This window comes from Fundulus heteroclitus, chromosome 20 (genome assembly GCF_011125445.2).
Source record: "Fundulus heteroclitus isolate FHET01 chromosome 20, MU-UCD_Fhet_4.1, whole genome shotgun sequence".
In the NCBI taxonomy this organism is placed as follows: domain Eukaryota; kingdom Metazoa; phylum Chordata; class Actinopteri; order Cyprinodontiformes; family Fundulidae; genus Fundulus; species Fundulus heteroclitus.
Genome location: NC_046380.1, coordinates 5,261,136 through 5,286,550, shown reverse-complemented (window position 1 = coordinate 5,286,550; position 25,415 = coordinate 5,261,136). Strand labels below are relative to the sequence as shown.

At 38.8% G+C, this 25,415-nt stretch overlaps 2 protein-coding genes across 4 annotated transcripts in view; one reads left to right on the top strand and one right to left on the bottom strand.

The window, feature by feature from the left end:
- LOC105920805 (inositol hexakisphosphate kinase 1) overlaps window positions 1-13,960 on the bottom strand; it is a 33,169-nt gene extending 19,209 nt beyond the window's left edge. The window contains exons 1-2 of one of the 2 annotated variants that reach the window (XM_036151525.1): window positions 13,571-13,960; window positions 53-296 (exon numbers count right to left, since the gene is read on the bottom strand). The gene's annotated coding sequence lies outside the window, so the exon portion shown is untranslated. The remainder of the gene's footprint in view (window positions 1-52; window positions 297-13,570) is intronic. The other variant, XM_036151526.1, reaches the window with a different exon arrangement.
- A 558-nt stretch (window positions 13,961-14,518) lies between these two features.
- The window catches only part of LOC105920804 (coiled-coil domain-containing protein 66), a 29,121-nt gene continuing 18,224 nt past the window's right edge, over window positions 14,519-25,415 (top strand). Inside the window, exons 1-8 of one of the 2 annotated variants that reach the window (XM_036151601.1) lie at window positions 14,519-14,691; window positions 16,371-16,429; window positions 16,980-17,005; window positions 17,127-17,366; window positions 19,002-19,251; window positions 19,330-19,441; window positions 21,335-21,429; window positions 24,422-24,471. In XM_036151601.1, coding sequence (XP_036007494.1) covers window positions 14,681-14,691; window positions 16,371-16,429; window positions 16,980-17,005; window positions 17,127-17,366; window positions 19,002-19,251; window positions 19,330-19,441; window positions 21,335-21,429; window positions 24,422-24,471 — 843 coding nt within the window. In that variant the 5' untranslated portion in view covers window positions 14,519-14,680. Of the gene's footprint in view, window positions 14,692-16,370; window positions 16,430-16,979; window positions 17,006-17,123; window positions 17,367-19,001; window positions 19,252-19,329; window positions 19,442-21,334; window positions 21,430-24,421; window positions 24,472-25,415 lie in introns of both variants that reach the window. The other variant, XM_036151600.1, reaches the window with a different exon arrangement.

Below are 25,415 nucleotides of genomic sequence, written 5' to 3'. Positions count from 1 at the left end.
TTAAAAACAATGAGGAAGTCCTGTAAACGGGCCGGCGAGGTCCCGGTCTTACCCTGGACATGGGCTCTGGTGTGGAGTGACGGGGAGGGGGGGGCGCAGGGCACCACGGGCTGCTGGGAGCGCACGCCGGCCCCAGGGGGAGGCGGCGCCAGACCGAACAACCACCTAACAAAGCGTCCAACGAGAGTCCAATCCACCGCCGACAGAACCGGGACGTGGTGAGGTCGGGGGGTGGGGCAGCGGAAGCGGGGGAGCGGCAGGAGACGCAGGGTGTCGGTCAGTCGGGTCACGGCTCACTGCGGGGGGGAGGAAAGGACAGAGAGCAGAGTTTCAGTGATTTTTGTCGCCTAAGGTTTAAGTGACGTCCCGTCGGAGCAGGAGGAGCCGCAGAACCAATTAAGCTCTAATTAAACACAGAGTGTGAAACATTGGCGTCTGCACACAGAACCCAGCTTTAAACCGCCGCCTGCAGGCAGAGGTCACCTGCTTCAGAATAGAAACCTCCAGGAGAGCTCAGGCGACTCGGACGCTTCGCCAACATTTCCCGGGTTTCGTTGTGTGTGCCGACGCGGCGGCTGGACTGATTACGCCTCCTCAGAGAATCAGGGACGATGTTTTCACCAATTAGCAGCAGAATAGACGTCTCTGTTGCCGGGTAACATTTCAGTCCTAAAACCTCGGTGCAAATCTATTAGTACGTTCAGACAAAATAGCAACACAGGTGAATGAAAATGCAGATTTTAGAGGAATTAGCATATCAAAGAGGTAGACTGCACACAGCTTCCTCCCTTGATCAACGCAGTGAAAAAAGCCACACTGCAAAAACCCGGTCTAAAAATAGCTAAAATGTTCTTAAAAACTAGTGGTTTTGTCCTTGATTTGAGCAGGTAAATAAGATTATCTGCCAATGGAATGAGTATTTTGACCCCTAAAATAAGATAATTAGATATACTGCTCTTGAAATAAGATGTTGGTGATCAGTTGTTTCTATTTTAGGTGCAAAACTCTCATTCCATTGGCAGATAATATTATTTACCTGCTCAAATCAAGGACAAATACACAAATTTTAAGAACATTTTACTTACTTTTAGTTCTGTTTTTGCAGTGCAAGAGGCTGGATGTGGGTTTCCTCAGGCGCCCACACGGCTGGGCAGCCAGGGAAGTGATCATTATACTTGAAAGCAAACAACACGTTTGTAAATGGAAATCAGAAAGGAATGCAATACAGAAATTAAACGTTGAAAAACTTTATAATCCAAAAAAAAAAAAAAAAAAAAAAAAAGGTTTGAGAGAAATTTTGCTGCTTTCTTATATTTCATTTCCTCAAATTTCTCTTTTTCAGACTGAATTTCATGAATTGCATTCTTTTCATATTGCGTTTTACAGATCACAGCACACAGAAAGTATGTTTTTTTTAATAAAATGTGAAAATATGAAACAAAAAAAACAGCAGTTACTGTCAAAGCCTTTTTGGAATAAGAAGGCTTTCCAAGTTTAATTTCTGTAAATTCTGTCAATTTACAAAGCGTGTTGTTTATTTGCAACGATAATGGAACAAAATTCACTCCATACAGGACCGGCATCCTCCGTCACTGGAGGAGCTGCTGCATCCTTGGTGCACAAAGCAGCATCAGCGCAGATCCTTCCTCCTAGCAGCTGCTCCCAACGTCTCTGTGTGTGATTCTACTTCTACTTTATCAGCAAACAAACCTTAAACCTGCTTGTTTTCAACAGCGGACTTCGCTCTTAAACGTAGCTGCAGTTTTGACCCAAAACATTCAATAAAACTAGATTATGCTTCCAATGAGACTCGCCTATCAGAATAAAAGTATTAAACATTGATTTTTTTTTTATTGATCTAATGTGATTTTCAAACTTTAAATGTTATATTTTTCATCAGCAGTTACCAGAAAATCCCCATAATTAACAGAAATACCAGTCTGTGTGTAATTAATCTATATTGTGCTTCACTTAGAGGACATTTTTAATAGTATTCTGATTTATTGTGCAGGTCTGTACAACCATAAACAGATACTGATCTCAACTCTCAGCTCTATTCGACGTGTTGTGCGGTCAGGAGGTAAAACCCATCAGAACCTCCGCCCTGTGGAAGATGGGACGCCGTCATGGTAAGAAATGCTGCAACGCGACGCACGGCTCAGAAATGGAACCGCAGCGGAAAAAAACAAACTTCTGCCAGATCTCAAGCCACAATCTAACCTTGACCGAACCTCAGACGCAGGCGGTGTGTCCAGACGCACGCACGCAGTTTTCCCATGAGTAATGGATTTCAGCTCACAAGCTGTAAACATCGGGTCACATCTGCTCTGGGATGAGCCGAACCTCCAAGACGATTCACAGACGCTGTTCCAGCACGCGTGTCCTTCAAGGAACCCGCGTTTATTCATCTACACTGCAAAAACAGAACTAAAAATAAGTAATATTTTCTTAAAATTAGTGTATCTGTCCTTGATTTGAGCAGGTAAACAAGATGATTTGCCAATGGAATAAGATTTTTGCACCTAAAATAGGAACAACTCATCTCCATCATCTTATTTCAAGTGCAGGATGTCTAATTATCTTATTTTAGGGGTAAAAATACTCATTCCATTGGCAGATAGTCTTATTTAACTACTCAAATCTAGGTCAAAAACACTAATTTTAAGAACATTTTACTTATTTTTAGGTCTGTTTTTGCAGTGTATAAGGAATGCGATAGCTGGACAAACCGGGACTAGTTTATAATTACTAATACCTTAATGAAAAAGATGCTTAACTTTTGATTCACGTTAAAAAGCAAAGTCTCCTCAAATTCTTAGGTTTCATATAAAAATAAACAGCAGAACATCAGGAGCAGGTCTGCACACTGCAGAAACGGAACTAAAAATAAGTAAAATGTTCTTAAATTAGTGTATTTGTCCTTGATTTGAGCAGGTAAATAAGATGATTTGCCAATGGAATAAGATTTTTGCACTTAAAACAGGAACAATTCATCTCCATAATTTTATTTCAACTGCAGTTTATCTAATTATCTTATTTTAGGGTTAAAAAAATACTTCTTCCATTGGCAGATAATCTTATTTACCTGCTCTAATCAAGGACAAATACACTAACTCTAAGAACATTTTATTTATTTTTAGATTAGTTTTTGCAGTGCACAATATAGTGCCAATTTATAGTAATATATCATATCACAAAGAACTACCCAGACTGCAGTAAATGTTAGCTGACTATCAGAGGACCGTATCTGGTGGCACCGGCTGTTTAAAGCAGCATAAAAAGAAAGGCAGAAATTTAACGGGGCGGAATATGTTTCGTGGAAACATTCGCCAGATCCATGTTTGTTCAGAAAAACATTGTTTTAGTCTAGAAGGATTCTTTATTTGTCCCACTGCAATAAATCTTTATTGCAGCAAACAGTGGCACACTAAGCAATCATAATAAAATAACTGCACGACTGAATCAAAGGTGCTTCCTTTCAATAAAATTATATTATCACTGTTAGCCTGTCTACTGTTTTACTAAACAAGGAAGTGGCAAATATATATTTCTGTAAACGAGGGTCGAATTATCAACAAAACTTTATCATGGTCTCATAACGACAATAAAGATTCTTAATTGATTGAACTTGTTGGTTTTGCCCTAACCAAGAAAATTAAAGCTAGCTTTGTCATTTTGTAACCCAGAAATAATCGTCCCTGCGCCTTTAAAAGAAACCTGCCCGTCTGGGTAAAGACGTTATTCTTATAGCATAACAGTAATAATTGCACACAGTGATATTACAGTAATAATAGGCGGAAACTGGCGAATTGGTTCCAGTGCAAAACATAGATCTATTTTTGATTTATGCCGCCAAGGAACACCACGGTTTATTCTTTTTAACTTTTTTTGGCATATAACCATAATTAACCACAATCAATTAACCAGACAATTAATCCTGTATGATGGTGAATGTGACCAACTGGCTGATGCACTGAGCCAAAGACAGTGAGAGGCAAGACTACCAGGTAAAGTGTCCTCGTTCACATTATCTGCCAAATTGACATTTATGGGTTTTATGGTTTTTCCAAACTGAACTTGGCATATGAAGTATAAACAGAGTCATGACCGCCGGTAAAAATAAGAAGACGTGATGAATCGTGTGGCTGCTCTGTGTCCTGACTGCTTAAAGGAAGAATGTACCGCCTGATTCAGCAGGCAGGGCTAATTTATTATCTGTGTGTATCTGTGTGCTGAGCCCCTCGGCGTTTATGGACTTATGCCTCTCCAGTGAATTGATGGAGACAGCAGGTGTGAGTCCAACAGGCGGAGAACCGAGTACAGGCCCGCTGGAGAGACGTCCGTTAACCCAGAACACGCTGGACTGTTTCAGAAATCCAACTGCACTTGAACATGTCAGGAGCCAAGTGTGATGAAATACAGATTTATCCAACTTCTGTAAACTTCATTCTAATATTTTCCACAAAAAAATATTTTATTCTCTCCTCCACCAAAGTTTCTGTTCACAGCTAAGAGAATATTCAAAGATTCCCATCCAGATATTTAGGGACAAGCGACATTTCACACTAGATGGAGGGTGGAAAAAGAAAAAGCAATTATTGCCGTTTTATATCACAAATTGTTCCTTGGGCGGAACTATCGGTAACAATGGCAACTATATTGCACCCCCCCTCCCCCCTTTCTCAGAGTAACATGAAGAACTTTGTTGAAATATATGGGAAGCCTCTTGTCCACTGTGGCGACTTTCTGCCATTAACAAAGATTTTGAAAGCTCTCTGTGTGTTTTAATAAATTTTTACCAGAGTAATTTAAATTTCCTGGTCTGGTTCATTGTTTCTAAATGTAAAGGTAATTTCAAATTGCTAGCTTTAGTATGCATTTAGTTCTGCAATATATGAATAACATTTCCAGAAAAAAAACTAATGGTGTATAGAATATTTTACTATAGATAAATGAAGTATCTTTTTGTCAATACGTCGCTTTTTCATCATTTTGATGCTATTTGCTACAAAAATCAAATGTCCAATTGAAGAAAATGCATTAAACCTAAATATAAAAATACTGTTGGTTAAATAATAAAAACTGTTTATTATTAACTGTTTATTAATTGAAATAAAAATGTAGTTTGATAGGAAAAACTTTTCACTTCACTCCCCTGGAAAAATATTACCGCTTTGTTTCGTTTTCACAAACTGCAGCCCCATGACGCATCAATTTCTACCATATCTTACCAATAATTTACAATATTTTGTACGCATTCACCGAGGTATCATTAAACACGAATGTTTGTTTATTTCAGCTAAATTAAAAAAATGGGACCAGTGGTTCAACTGTGGTAGGAACAAAAAAAAAGACTTTTAGGCTTAACAAAACCCGGTTAGCTTAATAACGTCATCTTGAAGGACAACCCTCAGTACTCTGCACAACATTCGGACAAAACAACGGCATATCCAATCTGCCCTCATGTCCTTCCTGGTGCGCTGATCAACCTGAGCAGACAGCCAATCAGCTCAGAGGAGCTGTGTGAGCATACGTTACATCATCAGCAATCATGGGGACAAAGCCGCGGGCCCATTTCAGCTCAGCCACTACGCTGACGGACTGATTAAGCAGCTATTTCAACCTGACTCACCACAGATGGGTGTGTGTGTTGGGGGGGGGGGGGGGGACTTCCAGGAATAACCAAGGCTGGAAGTAAACAATTTTATCAGGTTTGTTAAATTGAATGGTTGCAGCACATTTATCCCTCAATTTTTACAATAAAGTTTCCACTATTGAGTGATCGTCTGTGCAGACTGAGGGTAAATTGAGCGTCTGTGTGTTTCTGAAGCTGACATAAGAAGCTATTAATGTGTATCTACTCAAATATGTTGTTTTGTATCAGGATCACCATGAAGTGAGTGAATTATCTCCTGTACGGTTTCATCCACTTTCCCCAGGAGTAGAGAAACTGCTGCAGAGGACGTTTTCTATTTTAGTCAGACTGACTCAGTGAAGTGGTTCAGTGAGGAGTTGCAGGTGTTCTGCTGCTAGTCGGACGTACAGCACATCCAACAAAAAAATAAAAATAAAATAAAAACTTTCCCCCTCCTTGAACTCATTCTTGGGTTAAAAGGAGGACAGGTTTGTACGTCAGTGTTCAGTAAATGACAAAGAGCAGGAATAGCGTAGGGAGCAGCGTTATCACTCAGGACAGAAGGTTTCTGTCTGGAGTCCAACTAAACGTTTCTTCTTTACGTCGCTCCTAGAGAACCGCAGCCTGCAAAGAACGAGAAATAGGAGAGAAGTGACCCGATTAAGATTGTGATGAGTTAATCAACAGAGGCACTTGTTATGCCTGCATTAGAATCCACTGAGGGGATCAGATTATAATCTGTACGAGGTCAACTGCCCGCACATAACAATGCAAGTTTCCTTTAGACACAGCATCAGTGCTGAGAGACGCTTCATCAGCAGAGCTGCACGAAATGTTGCTTTGGCAAAAGGAACGTTTCTACTTCCACTTCTAGAAAGCCCAGGATTTATTGGACATATTGGTTCACTAAGGGGTGGGTGGAGTGGATTTAGGATTTTATCGATTACTGGCATAAAAACAAAAGCAAACATTATATATATATATATATATATATATATATATATATATATATATAAATAAATAAATAAATAAAAGGTAACGCGCACGTTCCAAGATAAATGTGCTGCCTTTACGCACCAAACCAATTAATTATATATATATATATATATATATATATATATATATATATATATATATATATATATATATATATATATATATATATATATATATATATACACACATCAATTTTCCTACCTCCTATCTCTATATCTATATAGAGATAAATATCTATACTTTCTTTTATTTAAGAAGTGACTATATGGGGTAAGTTAGCTGTCAATATAAACGTATACGGGTATGTCTTAATTTTTAAATACAAGTAAATGAACGTGAATACATTTAAAATTTGAATCTGTTGCTTGTCCAATCATACATGTGACACCAGATGTTTCACCAGATGTTTCATCTGTGAGAATTCAAGCTTAGAAGTTACAAATTTGCAACTACACATACAAGTAAAAATCACAAATTTTTACTTTTACACACCTTCCAGCTGGTGGCAGTAATGCACCTGAAAGTTGTTCACCAACCACCATTAAATGAGAAGAAGACAGAAAACAGAACTTATGCTTACAGATGAAACGTCTCATTAGGAGTACAACGGTTTCATCGGCGGTTGTAGATTCGTACTCCTAAATTTGTGATTTGTACTTGGATTGTTGCGAAGTTTAAACTTTTAATTTCACAGTATGACGTCAAACATATGTATGAGATGACAACTAAGAACAAATAAAGTTTTGCTTTTATAATATCCTCCACTAACAAATATGTTTCAGAAAAGGCTGAAGGCTTAAAGCCCCTCATCAAAGTCTCTAACCTCCTCAGTTATGACTTTTTCCTGCTGAGCAGCTGTGCTTGTGTAGAGCGACATTATGTGGCTAAAAGGAGCAAAATTAGGGTCACAGACGACCACCCTGGGAATTGCACAGATCGGAGATCCCAGGTTAAATGTGACGGATGCTCAGTCAGGCAGTGATCTTCCCAAACATCTGTCCACAGAATGAATGGGAACCAAAAAATAAATAAATAATCTAAAGACAACGAGGGGAAGAAAGAAACGGGCAGAAAAAAAAACGAGAATCTAAATAATAAATAGAGGTTTTGCAAAACAGTTTAAGAATAAAAAAAATGTTTTTTGTAGGTGTCATGCAACCCAAGTCCTAAAAAAAAATAAATAAATAAATAAGTATACGACAAACACAGCTGCTGCCGTGTCCCCCGACGCCCCAGCAGCTGCTGAGTGACACATACACAGAGACCCAGGAGAACAATGTGTCCCGTCAACCTTCGCCTGGCAGGGGAGGCGGCCCACATGGGCTAAAAACACGCGGCTACCATGTGGCCGGCCTCCTCTGAGCCAGCGGCCACAGCGCCCCGCAGCTCCGCCTCTCTCCTTTTAAGTCACAAACATTCGCATCACGTATCGGATCTCATGGCTTTGGTATACACGGCCTGCTGGTTCGCTCCAGTCTCTCTCTGAGCATCTCAATCTTCTTCTGGCTGCAAAAATAAAAAAAATTAAAAAAACACCTCTTTGAAGGTTGGTCCAGGATGCTGAAGGTCACAGAGAGGTCGGGGAGCCCCAGAAACACAGATGAGAAACAGAAAATGTGGATTTACTGGAACTGATATCGTAATTACAGCTGCTGCTAATGACTTTAAAAAGTAATAATGAAGTTTTTAACTTTAAAATTACCTGTATTTATAAAACGCTTGGTTTAAAGAAGGTCCTGGGTTCGAGGTCTTTCTGCGTGGAGCTTGCATGTTCTCCCTGTGCACGTGGTGTTCTTTCCCGGTACTCCGGCTTCCTCGCCCCGGTCCAAAAACATGCGCTGCTGCTCCAAATTACTTTCAGCGTAACGGCAAAGGACCGTTACGCTGAAATTAGCGTAACGTGTTTGAGAGCAACACAGAAGAGTCAGTAAAGCTCTTGAACGCACGTCAGTGCAGCTATAAACCTCCAGGACAACATAAGTTATTATTAAGCTTTTATTAACTGGACAAACAGCCTTCTTCGAGCTGCACTGCGCAAACGCTCCGCTGCAGCAATTAGGGCTGGGTGTCATCTAGGAGGAGCCGATTCGATACGATTCTCGATACGTAGCTCAGCTCGATTTGATTTGACCCCAATATCGATATTTATTACTTTCAAATTAATGCTCAAAGTCATTCAATCAACAATACCTGCCAAATATTATATTTATGTTCAATTTATTGAACACTAATATATTAACAGGAGAATAAAGAGTATTTGGTTCAATGCATTTAACGTTTCACAGAAACCAAAAATGTTTCCAAACGTCTGATTTTAGGGACGAAGGAGCTTCTAAAATCCTGTCAGTCGTTCAGCAAATTCGTCTCGCTGTGAACAGTAATGACGCGCTGTGATAACGCCCCCTAGGGGTGGGAGGTATACCCATATTGAAAGCCAGAATATCGATAATAAATCGTTTTTAAAAACATCGATATTAATCTTTGTATAGTTTTTATGCACAGCCCTAGAGGGAATGCATCCAGAGAAGCAGCGAAACGACACACCAGCGGCGCCCACATCCCCGCCGGCCGGCTTTCCACCGTTACGCTGAAATAAAAACCCGGTGAGGACCCTGTTAGGTGTGGTTGTTTGTCCTGTGTGTCTCTGCGTTGCCCTGTGTGTCCAGGGTGGACACCGCCTCTCACCCACAGACTGCTGCAGACAGCCACCATATCTATAGATGGATGGAGGTTTGGTTTTAATCCACATCCTTTAGAAATTAGCGTTATCTACACAGTTACATTTAATTAAAACCACAATGAAGTCTGCACGTCAACACGCGGGCACAGCTTGAACCGATCAAACACGCGGATCAGGAAGCAGACGGATGCAGCGCCTTCAGGGGATTTGAATAAAACAAACTTCCAGCAGCTTCTGTGTTTCTGCGTCATCAGATGCCTCTGGGTGTCGTCTCCTCAGCCGCAAGCATTAAGCTTCTGAAGAATCCTCACAAATCATCCAAACTTCAGTTTATCGCCCCCCAAATGTAAATTCTCCCGTTTCCCATGAACTACTTCATCCTCTAGAGAAAGGTTGCAGTGCGGATCACTTGGCAGTGATCAGACGCATCGTCCGGCGTGTTTGTTTTGAAACCATAGCACAGACGGACCGCCACTGCTGCAGACTCCAACCAGCACTTTAAACGCTGAAATAAACATTTTAAGATAATGTAACAAATACAAACCAAACGTACAGCAAGAGGACGTTTGTGGTGAGTGTATAAAAAACTAAAAGGACACATGGAAACCACCCGTACAGGAGTTTGAGTCATTATTTCCTACATTTTCCACTTTAGCGGCTCGAATGCAACCAGAGTTTCAGACAATAACGTTCCTCTTTAAAAGGGACAAATACTGACAACACGTCTACCCTCCAGTAAGAGCAAACCTGTGTTGCCTCTGAGATGCTCATCAATGGGCAACGGCAAATAAAAAATGTTCTGAGCAGAAACAATTTGGCTCAAATCTGAGCATCTATATTTTATTATAATATATTGTTATATTTTATTATAATATTATATTAATACAGTATACTTTATTATAATAAAAAGCAACTACACATCTGAAGCTATTATAACTCATGTCAACGCTGTTATGCTTTAAATCCTTCAGTAACAATTTTAACAAAATTAAAAAATGTTGGTTTTCTTATGATAATTTCCTTGATTTTCCTTTTTTGGGACACAAATCAGCGGTGAGGAGATAATGTTTCGGAACGTCTGTCCAACTCTTGTTTGTTTAATCAATTTGCCCAGACTGCCATTGTTTACTATCGGAATTCATCGGTATGAATATTTCCACCAATATCGATACCTGATACAAGTATTGCTGTTACGGCCAATAACTGATATAGATATATATAAAAAAAACATTTTCTACACATCTTCTTTTGGTCTACAGACAGTGCTCAAGCTCCATCTAGTGGTGAAAATCGCTTATTGCTCCTTTTAAAACACCCCACAATCCTTTGCTGCATCACATGACCAAATGAATACCTCATAGCTAACCCCCTTAACTCTCCCTCCAAAAACACAAATTACAGCAAAACGGAAACAAAACAACTGGAATAAAGATAATAAATAAAACTATACCACATAAACACAACAATCAGAATTTTGTGATCAGATTAAGCTCAATGGGAATGAAATGGTATTCTGAATGAGGCGGGTAGTTTATGCCTATCCATCTAAACACTCACTCCTTTCATGCCGTGGGGATTGGGGCAACCTGCTCTGACTGCCCGTGAGTCTCATCTTGACCAACAGCAGCGTCGCTGAGCCTGTAGGAGTTAGTCGTCGTCTCTTAGAACCGGCCGCGGGTCCTTTCTGAGCGCACTGACACACTTCCACGTTTGTTTGTATCTGTATTTATTGTAAACTTTCACCATCTGTATATGATGGTTCAATAAAAGCTGAACAAAATAACACACTTTTTTTTTCAGCCCAAATGAAAGCACAAGTCCTTCTGTGGTGACTCTCCACATGTCAGAGTGCTTTTATTATGAATAAAGCCTGCTGTATGTAAACCTGTGTTACAGTTGGATTAATTCATTTTGTGCCCATATAAACATTGTATTCAGATTTTCTTTTTCAAACTGAACACATTTTAATCTGAGTAATGAATTTTGTGCATGTAAACAAAGTTATTGAATATTAATATCAGGCCAGTTTTACGTATAAAACTGATACAGATGTGTTAAAATATAACTAAATGGCCGAAACCAAATAACTGATAGATAGATAGATAGATAGATAGATAGATAGATAGATAGATAGATAGATAGATAGATAGATAGATAGATAAAATATTAACTCTGTTGCTACCACAAAAAAATCTTTCTTGCACAAAATTAATTTTCCAAAATACAAAAATGTGACTTTGATGTTTTCTCTGTACTTCCACAGTGAAATCCTTGGGGTAAGCAAACAGTCATTTTCCTCTCCTGCTCACGCTGTAATCCAGTCTTAAATAATCAAAACAAGCCCTTTGAAAGGGAGGAGTTTATTTAAATAGATTATCTGGCAGAGTGCTGGAGCCACAAAAACCACTGCATCCTGTCTAAAGCTTCCAGACACTCCCTGTGTGGCAGATTTCTACCTGATGACTGTCAGAGTCTGTTCAAATCAGATGTTTTGTAAAGATAAGGCAGCACTGCATTAAATATGTGACTGCAAATAAAAACAACAGCAGGATATCTAACAAATAAAACATGAATAAAATGCAAACCTTCATGACATGTCAGAAAGTAAAAAGAACTAAATTATGCTGAAAATCTGAAGTAATCCAAATACACAAGAAAAAAAATCTGTCAGAGTGCTAGCAACAATAAATTCTGGGGAACTTCTTGTCATACAACATATAAACACACTAAATCAGGGATGGGTACCGAATTCGGTAATTTTATAGGCACCGACCGAATCCCGTCGGTACCTCCGAGTGCCAATTCACGTAAAATCAAATTCAAGAACAAAAGCGGTGGGAATACTTGTATTCTGAGGAAACATCTGGTCACTGCTGCCAATTTGCTGAATTTCTCGCCATATTTAGCGACTTTTCAGACCCCTGTAGCGGCCTTTCTTCTGTGTTATTTGTGAAAGCACCAATCGTTCTGCAGCTATTGTCTTGAGGCAGCAAATAGTGCTGCTGTGAGCAGCCTTGTCCTGAAACCTGCCTGCAATCAGAGCAGAGAGGAGAGCCTCTCCGTTTCCACACTGAATATGTATCCTGCCCTGAATGACAAAGCAGGATAAAATTATGATGTAGCCTTTTTCTCCTCTCTGAAACTGTTGCACTAAAATAATTCCCTGAATTATCGTGAGTAACACACAGCTTCAGTCACTGTCTTTTTGGTAAACATGTATCTTATATGGTGTGTGGATTAAAGCAATGTATTAAAATTCATAAATGATTTCATAAAGTTCATTTGTCGATCCAAACAAGTTTATAAATCGAGAAATAAATCAGTTAAATTGAAGAATCTTGAGATTTCATTTCAACTAATGAACATTTCCGACCATATAAACACAGTAACAAAAATATGTACAGTTGAGTACCGGTATCGATTTCCAGGTACCAGTTCAAAACTAAATAACCTGAAATTAAATACAAATAAAACATAAAACAGTTTTGGATTTTATGCTGGTAGAACTGTCTCTAAATTCCTAACATGGACAGTCTTTTTGCTTCTGAGCTCCTGTACACCAGATAGCTAATTTTTCTGTTAACTTGTTTGTTTCATTTAGCAAAATTACAGCTGGAAAAAAATACTTTAAAAAGCAATTTACGTAGCTGAACACCCAAACTTTCAGAAATATTTATAGTTATGTAGGATAGACAGCTGTAAACTAAACTTAAAAGGAGAATAAAAGAACAAAATTCAATTAGAGGATCAGAGACAGCCTATTTAAGCTATCTGCACATTGTGTTTACATATTAGGGACAGCTATTGATTACTAAAATTAACTGATTAAAAAAAGTTCAAATATCAGACCAAAAACGAAGATATCAAATAAAATACTGATAAATCTATTACTGCAATCTATGAAATATCAAATAAACATCTCTGGGCAGAGCCCCCCCTCCCGGGTGATAAAACGTTCTGCCAACGCCTCTGGTCCTATCGTTAAAAAAATCCTATTTACAGAGCTAGCTCCCAGCTAAACTTTCAGAAACCCACTTTTACAAAAACAACAACAATAACATCCTGAATGTGGATCAACGTGACCGAGACGCTCGGCCATTACACCGCTAAGCTTGCTGTCACATTACACGTTTATAGAGACAGGTATCCGTTAGCCGTTAGCTGCCGAACTGGCCAGCTTCTTGACCTTAGCCTGACAGCCAGCGAGGGAAACAAGTCGACTACTTTACAAAGAGCGCAGGTTCAAAATAAAACATCACCTCGTTTTAAACCGTCGTCGCTCGTATCTCCACCTCCCGTTAAGCGCAGCTCTGATCCTCTGGCTCGCCCGGAAAAACACTGCCGCTGCACAGACGCTGCTTGCCGTTAAGTAGCATCGCATGCTAGCGGGGCTCGGCTAGCATCACGGCTTGACGTTACGCAGCCTCTCCGGTTAGATTGCACCAAGCTGTCACAATAACAACACACCTTCGGGATCACCGAGAGCACGCTGGACGTTCCCGGGAAAGTCACCGAGGACGGGCGAGGCGGGCCGGGGAAGCGCATCGATCTTGATCCTCGGTGCTCAAACCCCTTAACGACCGTCATTTACAGTTAGGGTTAACGGAGACTGTTTAGATTTTACAGTTCATTAAGGCGACTCTGGCGTTTTGGCGCCACCTACAGTTTGTGGGAGGTGCTGCAGCACACCAAAACCCAAATATTCCGTCCCTTCACTGAAATTAAGGAATTTATGCAACTTCATACGAGACCCTCCAATATCCACCACTTGAAAGATAGATATCGATACGTGGTATGTCCTAAAAAAATATATATGAATCAAACTCTTTATTTTCACAGCAATATATTTGACTTTCAAGGCCATAACCACGATTTTCAAAAGTAAAATTATTACTTTAGCTCTTAAATAATGACTGAAGCATTTTTAATTTGAAAGTTTCGATTTAATAAATTTGTTTCTCGTACATATTGCATTGCATGTAACTTTTTTTTTTTTTTTTTTTTTTTTTTTTTTGTCTTTTAAACGCACCTCCATATGATAATCCTACGTAGTCTATGTAATCATTATAACACATTTAGATTCAGCTTCAGGATAAAGTCCGAGTGTCCGCCAACGCAACGTGATCAAATTTAAACGTCCATAAACGAAGACGTTTGATTGGTCAGTAATTTTAAACACAACAACGATTAGCCAATCAGCAACACGGTTGTTGTCCAAGGGGTAGCAACGAACCGTTTCCCCCAGAAATTAGCTCGCTAGCTGTGTCTGCTCCATTAACAATGAAAACTCATCTGTTGGTTGCTGGTTTTATATTATTTAAAGTTTGTCCGTAACTCTACTGCTCTCTCGGTGTATATTTGTCCTCGACATGAACCTTGGGTGAGTCTGCAGGCTAACAGCTAGCTAAGCTAAAACACGGGGAGCTTAGCCGTCGCAGAGAAAAATAACAGAAATTAAAGCTTTTATTTGCAACCAAACCAATTTACAGTAAAAAATTTCCTACAGAAACTATAAGCATCAGTAGCTCAATCAGAGTTGGCCCGATTTTAATTTCGTCTCGACGAGAGATGTAGCGAAAATGTTATAAAACTAGAAATATTAATCTGATTTCAAGTCACACTCACAACTATTCACCGTTTTTTGCTTGAAATATATTGTGGAGTAGCCCATTTCGACAAAATGTAAAGGATAATATTTTTAATGAGTGTCCAGTAGTATACATTAGCTGCTCTTTATACAAAGTTTAGGTGTATTCTTATTTATCTGTAAGAATATTTCACTGTATTCACACTGTGTGTTCGTCTATGATGTTTCAGCCCGATTCAAAATGCATCTAAAATTCATTTGCTAGAAAAAATATTAAAAATAAAAATATCAATAACACATAATGTTTTAGAATTTAGGCAGCTCATAAGGAGAGGTGGCTCTATGAAAAACATCCTGACTGACAGTAACACAGGGCTGGCCCAAGGCAATCTGGGGCCTTGAGCAGATTAGATTTGCCCCCCCCCCCGTCTTCCTGTAAAGACCGTCACCACCACTAACTGGGTTTCAATACTGATTTGGTGGAATCTGGTGGGAATTAATCATAGATTATTATTTATGCTGACATGTATTTGTGAACAAGCCGAGCTCAAACACAAAGAAAAGCTTAAACCCGCAGCATCAGATTCAGAATCTACAAAGTGAACTTGCCAATTCTTATAAAAAATTGAAAGGCTTTTATCGATGCTATAGCTGTCAAACGAAACCTAGCAGTATTCTCCTACTCACTAAGCAAGTATAAAAACGTCAGACGTAAAGTCTGTGTTTAAATTCAAGCATTTCTGGAAGGCCCCCGATGATTTCGAGGGACCCTAAGCAGCGGCTTAGTTCGCTTTACATTGAACCGGCTCTGGAGAAATGTTGAATCGTAATCCTAATTGTAGTATCTGTGTTTACAAAAATGTTTTTGGTTTAATATATGCATTAATTCAGACTCTGTGTATCCATAATGTATTTGGTCAGTTGGGTGGTTTGTGTTTGTCATTTTTAAATGCATAAATGAAGGATGAATATCTTTGAAAAAGTCTTGTTGTATCAGACTCAAAAAGACTCAAAGTAGTAAAATGTTGTTTTACCAGAGATATTTCAACTAATCAGTAATTAAAGGGTCTCAGTACTAATTTAAATGCAATATTTAAATAAAATGAATTATTAGATCCATATAAAATATTCACTTTGTCTCTACGGGATCCTGGGTGCAGTCAGCTGACGAAAACGTAATTATTTCAGCATCAGGCTGCAGTATAAAGAGTGAAGGTCGAACAAATAAAACTAGTCTGAACTGTTTCTGAATCGGCTTCAGAAAAATGCTGAGATTCTTTGTAGTTATTCTAATTTTAATCAGATAAAAGTAAATGGAGAACATATTTTAACTTTCTTTTCAATACTTTTTACTTGCAGGTTGCCTAAACAGATTGTTGAATTTCTGTCTGATTTCTTTATTCCTGATATTTTTTAGAATGTTGATTTATTTTTCTCGCCTTTCGGCTCTGATGTCTCTTATTCCTGAACAGAGATGGTTTGCTGTTTGAACTTGAAAATGGAAAACCCAGATTGATCTTACTGGCGCATGGTAAGGCCTTCCTGATTATTCATTTCTATCTGTCTATCTATCTATCCATACACAGACACACATATATATATATACACACATATATATATATATATATATATATATATATATATGTATGTACATATATATATGTATGTACATATATACATATATATATATATATATATATATATATATATATATATTATTGTGTGAAACAATAGCAAATAATTCAGTTTGATTTTATTCTATCACTTTCAACCTTCATTTTATTATTACTATTATTATTTTCACAGATAATTTTAAAATAAATGAATTTGTTTTCAGACAATTTTGATCAATATTGCTATCTCAGAGGACAGCAATGTTTTTTTTTGCCGAAAAAGGTTTTAAATCTTTTCTACATTTAACCTTAAAGACATTTTCATGTACAAATCAGTGATTAAAGTTTTAGCCTAGGCAATGTGTCTAAATTTGATGGGATTAATTAGTTTATTTTTAATTTATTTTTGTTGCCTGTTTTTATGGCGTAACATTCACGGTTTTGCCTTCTTCTTTTTTTTCCCCACAGCCGGTGTTGGGAAAAATCCATCAAAGGTAGGAATCGCCATTAAAATATGGTGTCCACATATTGGCGTGCAGCTCTGGTTAAATGGAATCCGGTGTTAACCTTAAAGGTTTTAGTTGAAGTGAACGGCTTGTGTCGTGTTCCCAGAAGCTGCCCAGCAAGCACAGAGCCGCTAACATCCTCAGCGCCAAGCAGCCGTCCTGCGTGGAGGAGGTGCAGCGGAAGGAGCGTCCGCCTCAGCGCAGTCAGAGGGAGGCCCGGCTCAAAGCAGGACGGGCAGCTCTGTCCTGCAGCTCCAGCGTCACCACCAGTGATGGCAGAGCCACCGTCCTGCCCTCATCCAAGGCTCAGGGCCATCACACAGAGCGAGGCAGCAGAGCCGCGGCTAAGGTTAGCCGGGAGTAGCCCTGACAGTCATGTTTGGATAAGTGTTGATGCCATGTTCTACATTTTTAGGGCTGGTCGTTTGGTAAACGACTGTTTCAGATACAAACGGGTTCCATCTACCACAGGATCTCTTGTTGACGACAAAACTAAAGTTATTTTTTGGATAATCTACTCACGGTCAGCTGTAGTCAGATGCTGTTAAATGAACTCCAGTAAATATTGTTTACCAGCAGCTCAAGTCAGTCGGATCAGAACCAAAATTAATAGACATAGAGTTAAATGCAAAGCTAAATACAGAATTTAAGTAGCTATTGAGACTGAAGGATTTATAAGAAACGGTCTTCACTGTAACAAAAATGAAGCCGAAGGCCAATAGTTCACTGCAAAAACGGAACTAAAAATAAGTAAAACTTTCTTTAAATGAGTGTATCTGTCCTTGATTTAAGCAGGTAAATAAGATGATCTGCCAATGGAATAAGATTTTTCCACTTAAAATAGGAACAATTCATCTCCATCATCTTATTTCAAGTGCAGGATGTCTAATTATCTTATTTTAGGGACAAAGATACTCATTCCATTGGCAAATAATCTTATTTACTGCCTCAAATCAACGACGAATAGACTAACTTTAAGAACATTTTACATGTTTTAGATCCGTTTTTGCAGTGAAGGAAGGAAGGAACGAGTTGGTAAATGTGTTGCTGTAAAACCAGGATATGAAGTGATCCAAATCGTCAGAACTTCAAACCCAGGTTCATTTCTAACTTTAGGCCGCTGGTCTGTTGTGAAAAAGCTTCTAGTGAGAGTGGTTAATGTTACCCTGAGCTACCTCTATAGTTATGCTGCTATAGGCTTAGGCTGCTGGAGGACATCAGGGTCTATTTCTCTCACTCTGCTGAGTTCTCCTACTGCTCTCCATTCTGCATTGTTTGTTGTTATTTCAGCTTTTAACTTTTTGTTCTCTGTCATTTTTCTCTTCATAGAAGGTACACCTGGTCTGGTGTTCTGTTAGCTGTGACATCATCAGGAGAGGCAGATCATCCTCTATTACCATCTAACATAGAAAGTACTCCTGGGTCAATGTGAGCTTCTGTGCTTTCTGTGTCTCTGCTCTGTCTTTTCTAACATAGAAAGTACTCCTGGGTCAATGTGAGCTTCTGTGCTTTCTGTGTCTCTGCTCTGTCTTCTCTAAGCCCCAGTGGGTGGAGGCAGATGAGCGTTCACACTGAGCCTGGTTCTGGTTCTGCTGGAGGTTCTCCTCCCTGTTAAAGGGGAGTTTTCCTCTCCACTGTCGCTTCATGCATGCTCAGTATGAGGGATTGCTGCAAAGCCATCAACAATGCAGACGACTGTCCACTGTGGCTCTACGCTCTTTCAGGAGGAGTGAATGCTGCTTGGAGAGACTTGATGCAACCTGCTGGGTTTCCTTAGAGAGGAAACTTTCTCACCAACCTGGAGGATCTGATGGAGTCTGACTTTGAAAAGAGCCTTGAGATGATGTGTTTTGAATTAGAGCTATATAAATAAAATTTAATTGAATTAGGAAGGTAACAAATGTCAGAGGTTTGTGCTTTCTGGAGCAGTAAAATAATTTATCTTTTGCAACTCTCTGTGTGCCGTTGTGTGTTTCCTTTCAAGGTGAAGACAAACAAACACAAGCTCAGCACCGGCGTCGGACCTCAGGGCGGCTCTGGGAGAGCAGGACCGCCTCCAAACCCTGAGGATGGAGGAGGGAGGAGGGCAGGGCAGAAGCTTGTGCTGACCGGTGTGGATGCAGGCCTGAAGGACGGCGTGGTGTGCCTAACGAGGGAACAGCTGCGACAGATCCTCAGCTCGATCCAGACGGCCGGACACGGCCAGCCGGGTCCAGAGGAGCAGGCGGCACAAGGTGGTGTTGTTAAAACAAGTCCCGGTCTGCTGAATGCATCCTGCTGCGTGTCACCAACTGACTCGGTTCATCCGTTAGGAGGCCAACCCGACACCAACCCGGTCTCCTCTGTGAACGGAGGAGAAGAAAGAAAAGTAAAGGAGGATGATAAAGGGGAAGCGGAAGGAAGAGCTGATGATGCATGTGGCAGGTAAGCTCCCATCCTTCTGCTGTAACAGCGCAGTTCCTACCAAAAACTAAAACACAATGTTTAGACTCAGGTCAAACTAGGGCTGGACCATATGGAAAATAATCATCGATAAAATAGAAATCATATTGATCGATTATAGATAATTATCGACTAATTCAAAACATATCTTTTTAGTGCAGCCCCGGCCATTTTACGCTGTAGCTTAGCAACTATTTTTAGATACAGACACAAACACTGAATTCAAACTGACACAAACACTGAATTCAAACTAAACTCTTAATTCAACCAACTTTTTACCAGAACTGCAAGTTTTTAAAAATTAAATAAATTTTGCTCTCTGAACTCTTTGAAAGGGGGCGGAGCTTGGTTCCTGGGTCTGCGTTGTGATTGGCTGGGAGGATGTAATGACTGCAATATTAACCTACATGATAGAATGCATAAGGAAGGAAAACTTTTATTCTATTGAACTTTTTATTGAGCCTTTTTTCTGTCATCGATATATATAGTTATTGAATTATCGTCCAGCCCTATTTCAAACTAATTTCTTTGGGTCGCCTCCTCTGATAAACTTAAAACTATTCTGGGAAACCTGCGGATGACGGCCGACCAATCAGGACTTTATTAACATTAAGACAGACGTGATTTTTAATTTTTTTAATTTTAAAGAGCACAAGTGATAAATCAAAACTAACAATGATGGCAAAAAAAAAACAGTAGGACTCATCAACGCTCCAACCTATTTTCAAGCAAAAAGTTATATTTATTTCATAAAATAACTCAGAAATGTGTTTTTTAAATAAGCAAATTCTGGGGAATTTAATAGAGGAATTGCAGAAAGAGTTAAAATCCCCCTAATGGCTGTAAAATCCATGTGTGGTGAAAATTATATTTTTATTTTAAGATTTTAATTTTAAGATGCATTAGATCAGCAGCAAATCACAAAATAAAAACAATACTGACTAGATTGCAGTAGGGCTGCACGGTAAATCACTTTAATCAATTTAATTAAATTTAACAATTTATTAAGATTTACTTTTTGGAAAATCTGGATTTTATTTTGCTAATGCTCTCATTGGGCTTCCATGAAGAGAACAGCAGCAATGCTGCACATATGTTTATTAAAATATATTGTCAATATATTGTAAAGAGGAAACTTTTTTTTTTCACCATAATACGAGGCACTTTAATTCATTTACTTTTTATGTTAGTTTTAAGTTACTACAGTGAAGGAAAGCCTGTTGTCAGCTCATTGTGTAAAACCACCAGCATTTAGTTGTTTATAAACTAAATGTTTATAACGGCAGGGCGGCCATCTTGTTTTACCAGCATGTTTCACAGCTTGTAATTAGTTGCATTTTGACTTCACACTGCAAAAAGAGAAGTAAAAATAAGTAAAACTTACTTGAAATGAATGTATTTGTCCTTGATCTGAGCAGGTAAATAAGATTATTTGCCAATGGAATGAGTATTATTACCCCTAAAATAAGATAATTAGATATCCTGCACTTGAAATAAGATGATAGAGATGAATTGTTCCTATTTTAAGTGCAAATATGTTATTTAGCTGCTCAAATCAAGGAAAAATACACAAATTTCAAGAAAAAAAATCTTATTTTTAGTTCTATTGTTGCAGTGCAGGTCAACTCTCAGACAAAATGCTTGACATAAATGCAAGTTTTTAGAATAATTTCTTTTTGCGAAACAAAAACGAGGAAAATAAATCGATTAATCGGATTCGGTATAGTAAAATATTTTATTTTTAAGCCATATCGCCAGCTCTAGATAACAGGTTGAAAGTGTGACTGAAGTGTCCCACGGAGGCGTGGATCGTAACGGTCATCCTTGTGCTCACCGAGCTCCGCCCTGAATGTTCTGACGTTTGTTTGTTTCCAGATTCCCTCGATCTTCGTTCACGTGGCTCCAGGAGCTTCAGTCAGACAGCAGAGCCGCCCTCAACGCTAAGAAGGCTCAGTGGAAACGAGAACTTGGTACGAACCAAGAGGTTCAACCACAGTCTTCACCCTTTTATTTTCAGGGTTGCTATTTTCCTTTTTATTTTATTTTTGTGTGTGTGTGGAAACTAGCTTTCCTTAACCCTGCATTGCCGGATGTGCAGTGTTGGGGAGTAATGGATTACATGTAACGACGTTACGTAATTTTATTACAAAAAAGGAGTAACTGTAATTTGTTACAGTTACAATGAGAAAATATGTAATTCAGTTACAGTTACTTCCGAAAATATTAAGAATTACAAAATTTAGTTAATTTTTTTTAAAATATAAAGAAAAACCTTTGCGAAATATGTAATGATATTTTTATTGCTTCGCGCCCCGTATCGCCGTTTCCCGCTACGGCTCCTTGTCTCTATCACTCTGATGATCCATCCTGTGCTGGTGGAGCCTTCTGAAAGAACAGCAAGCGAGCGGACCTTTCACGGTTTTATTTCAGCTCAAGCAGCGCATCAAAAATGACAGCCTTCAAGCTTGTTGACAGCCACCTCTTGTTATTCACACACATCAATAAACCGTGAGAGCCGACGTGTGTTGTGAAACTGCAAAACTTTGTCTTAAGCGGAAAATTAAACGCGCGTCTACACAGCTCAGCGTTCACAGTGTTGCGTTCGTGAGCGTAGGAAAGCTATGGTGCATTCAGGAGCATGGGACATTTCAGTTTTACAATGAAAAAGGCAGAAAACGGAACAGAACTTAACTCATACAATAATGTATTTATCCAGAAACAGTGTGGGCTTTCTTACAATACTGAATGCTCTATAATTGTATTTCTGTTTTTTTTGATTATGCACATCTGCTAGCTTTTTATAAAACAAAAATCTATAATATTACAGCAGCAGATTATCAAAGTTTTTCAAAGCCTGTTTAAAAGCTCCAAATGGGGCTTCAGATCATACAGCAACAATTGTGCTGTCATTGTTTTACAGGGCAGAATTTGCATTTGCTGACTCTTGTCCTTTAACTACTGATGGATATACAGGAATAGAGTCATACAAGTGTCAATTCCGCTTTTTTAAAGTTCACATTCAGTTCTCACAAATTAAATGTTGAACATGGGTCAATACTCATTAAAACCTTAAAGTAATCGAAAAGTAATCAAAAGTAATTAGTTACATTACTTTTTAAAAGTAATCGAAAAAGTTACACTACAATTACATTTTAAACAAAGTAACTTGTAACTGTAACGGATTACATTTTTAAAGTAACTTACCCAACTCTGCAGATGTGTTCCCTACAAACACCCCGATGCAGGCGGTGGACTTCATCGGACGTTCATGAATCCGTGTTTAGGTCTCTACCTAATCTGATCGCCGTCTGGTCCAAGAAGGGCCTGGAGTTCAAGCCACCAACACAAAATGTCACGATGAGAGCGAAGCTTCGACTGCTCCTCTCACATGACGTGGCGGCGGCCAGCTTTGAAAACCCCTCGCTGCCGGATCTTCCTGTTCGTGGAGGAGAAGTTTTGGCAAAAGTCAAATTAACCCCCGGAGTGACGACCTTCACTTTAACAATGAGGTGATCCTCATTAAGGGCCTGAGACGGTCCTCTGAGGCAGGGTTCCCACACTTTTCAGCCAAATAACAGTTTGGAATAATTTTAATTTTTCCAACTAAGCTCAGTCGTCCTCCTGAGTTAAATTAGGGAATTTCTGAGCATCTTGGAAAGTTCTGTTTTGTTATTGGTTTTACAAATGAAAAAAATACTAAATAATTTCAGCACATCAGCTTCAAATTATTATCAGTATCAGACTTTAAAACGATTGTGCAAACAATTGTGTGACTTTATTCTCCTAATATTCTGACTTTACTTTTGCAATGTTGTTCATTCCTGTACACCTAATATTATGACTTTATTCTCATAATTTCTCCACAGAAATAAAAATGGTGATAGGGTCAACGTAGGTTAAAAATAAATTAATTGTTGGCCACGGAGGAGCAAATTTCCACCAAAAACACTTTTGTGTGTGAAATTAGAACTTGGATATTCTCCAATGTCAAAAAGTCATAAATATTAGAGAAAGAAAATTGTAATTTCCGCTGATTAAACGTTTGCTATATTAAAACTATATTCAATAACATCTCATCTAACGACCCCTACTTTGGGAAACCCTGCTCTAAAGTCCCTGTAGCATCAAAACAAGCTTTAAAATATGTTGAATATGAAAACTTGACATTTTCATCTTAAAATTCATAATCATTATACGAAGCAGGGCATTCATTTGAAAACATGTCATAATCATTGATGATGAAACTGCAAAATAAACATAAAAGCATTAATTAGTCACAGCTACTCGTTGAATGATAAGAATCACTCAAATTTGTCTACAGAAGATAAAAAGTAAAAAAAAAAAAACACACAGCTGACCTTCGTAAAGAGCCTCTAACTTTGCAGCAATCCCTCACGCTGATAATGCATGTGGCGACAGTGGAAAGGAAAAACTCCTTGAAACAGGAAGACGCCTCCACACTGCAAAAAGGCAACTAAAAGTAAGTTAAATTCTCTTGAAATTAGTGTTTTGTCCTTGATTTGAGCAATTAAACAAGATTATCTGCCAATGGAATTTACTATTTTATTTTTAAGATCATTAGATATATTCACTTGAAATAAGATGATGGAGATGAGTTGTTCCTATTTTAAGTGCAAAAATCTTATTCCATTGGCAGATCGTCTTATTTTACCTGCTCAAATCAAGTGCAAATACACTAATTTCAAGAAAATTTTACCTACCTTTAGTTCTCTCTTTGCAGTGCAGCAGAACCAGACCCAGCCAGGACGGACCGGGCTTTGAAAAGACAGAAGCGCTGGTCCAGGAGTACTTTCTGTCTACAAGACAGTGACGCAAGTCGCTCGACCCACTTCTATTAACAGATTAAGCATTAAAAAAAAAAAAACGGGAAACCTTCAGTAAATTGTGCAGTGGGCATTTCGTTCAAGACACTTGAAATAAACCCGTTTGTTTTATTTTTAGATGAGCAAGTTGCCCTGAAGCAGCAGCATTCAGCCCCCAGCAGACTGCAGGTATTTCACTTTCATTTATTTATTAATCGTCTTTCCCCGAATAAGAGTTACAGGAGTCATCCGGGCTTTGCAGGAGTTATTTCACAAGAAAAGCCAGAGTGAGCTGTCAGTCTGTCTTCTTGCCCCTAAAGAAGGAAATTTGTGTCGAGAAGATGTGGCGTTCGCACCACACTTAAACGTCCGGGGCTCAGCCAAGCAGGAGTCATGTAGTGGAATGGGTTAGATATAGAAATAAAAAGGAGTACCACACTGAGACAATTTAAAGCATGTATAAATATGTTGTCTTTAAAAAAATATGCAGGTAACCGTTGAAATTAATATGTCTTAATACCCCGGTTTAAGATTTGACAGTAAAGGAGAAACAGATTATCAGGGGCAAACATTTAAAATATGCATATTTATTTCATATGGAATTCCAAGAGACAAAGAGAACTTACATGCTTAATTCAGTATGTCCTTCTCTCAAAGCATTGCAGCTTCTTTGTCTAACGTCTTATTCGCACACCCATCGTTTCATCATAGTAACTAGCCCCTCCAGATTAGTTTGGGGGTTTTGGGCCCAGATACTGTGTCTCCAGGTTCTATCTGTTCTCAAAACAAGGAGTATATTCTCTCAAGGTTTTCATGCAGTACGGCTGATTTAGTACCCAAAATGTCCTATCAGGGGTCATGCCAGATGACCTCAAGAACCATTACATAGCTTTCAGACCTTAAAGCAAACATGCTGTGAGCTGTGTGTTTTCTGCCTCAGAGGGGAGACACAGTTTAGAGACCAGAAAAGTACCTCTTATTATTTTCCTTAAAAATGCCTAATTAATATAACAACTGATGATATTTTCCACAACATAATCCAAACATTTAAACATGATAACTTACATTTTCGATAGGTAGTACTAGATATCTTCTTCTTTCTGTACAGTTGCCTTCAAAATAAGACACTGTAT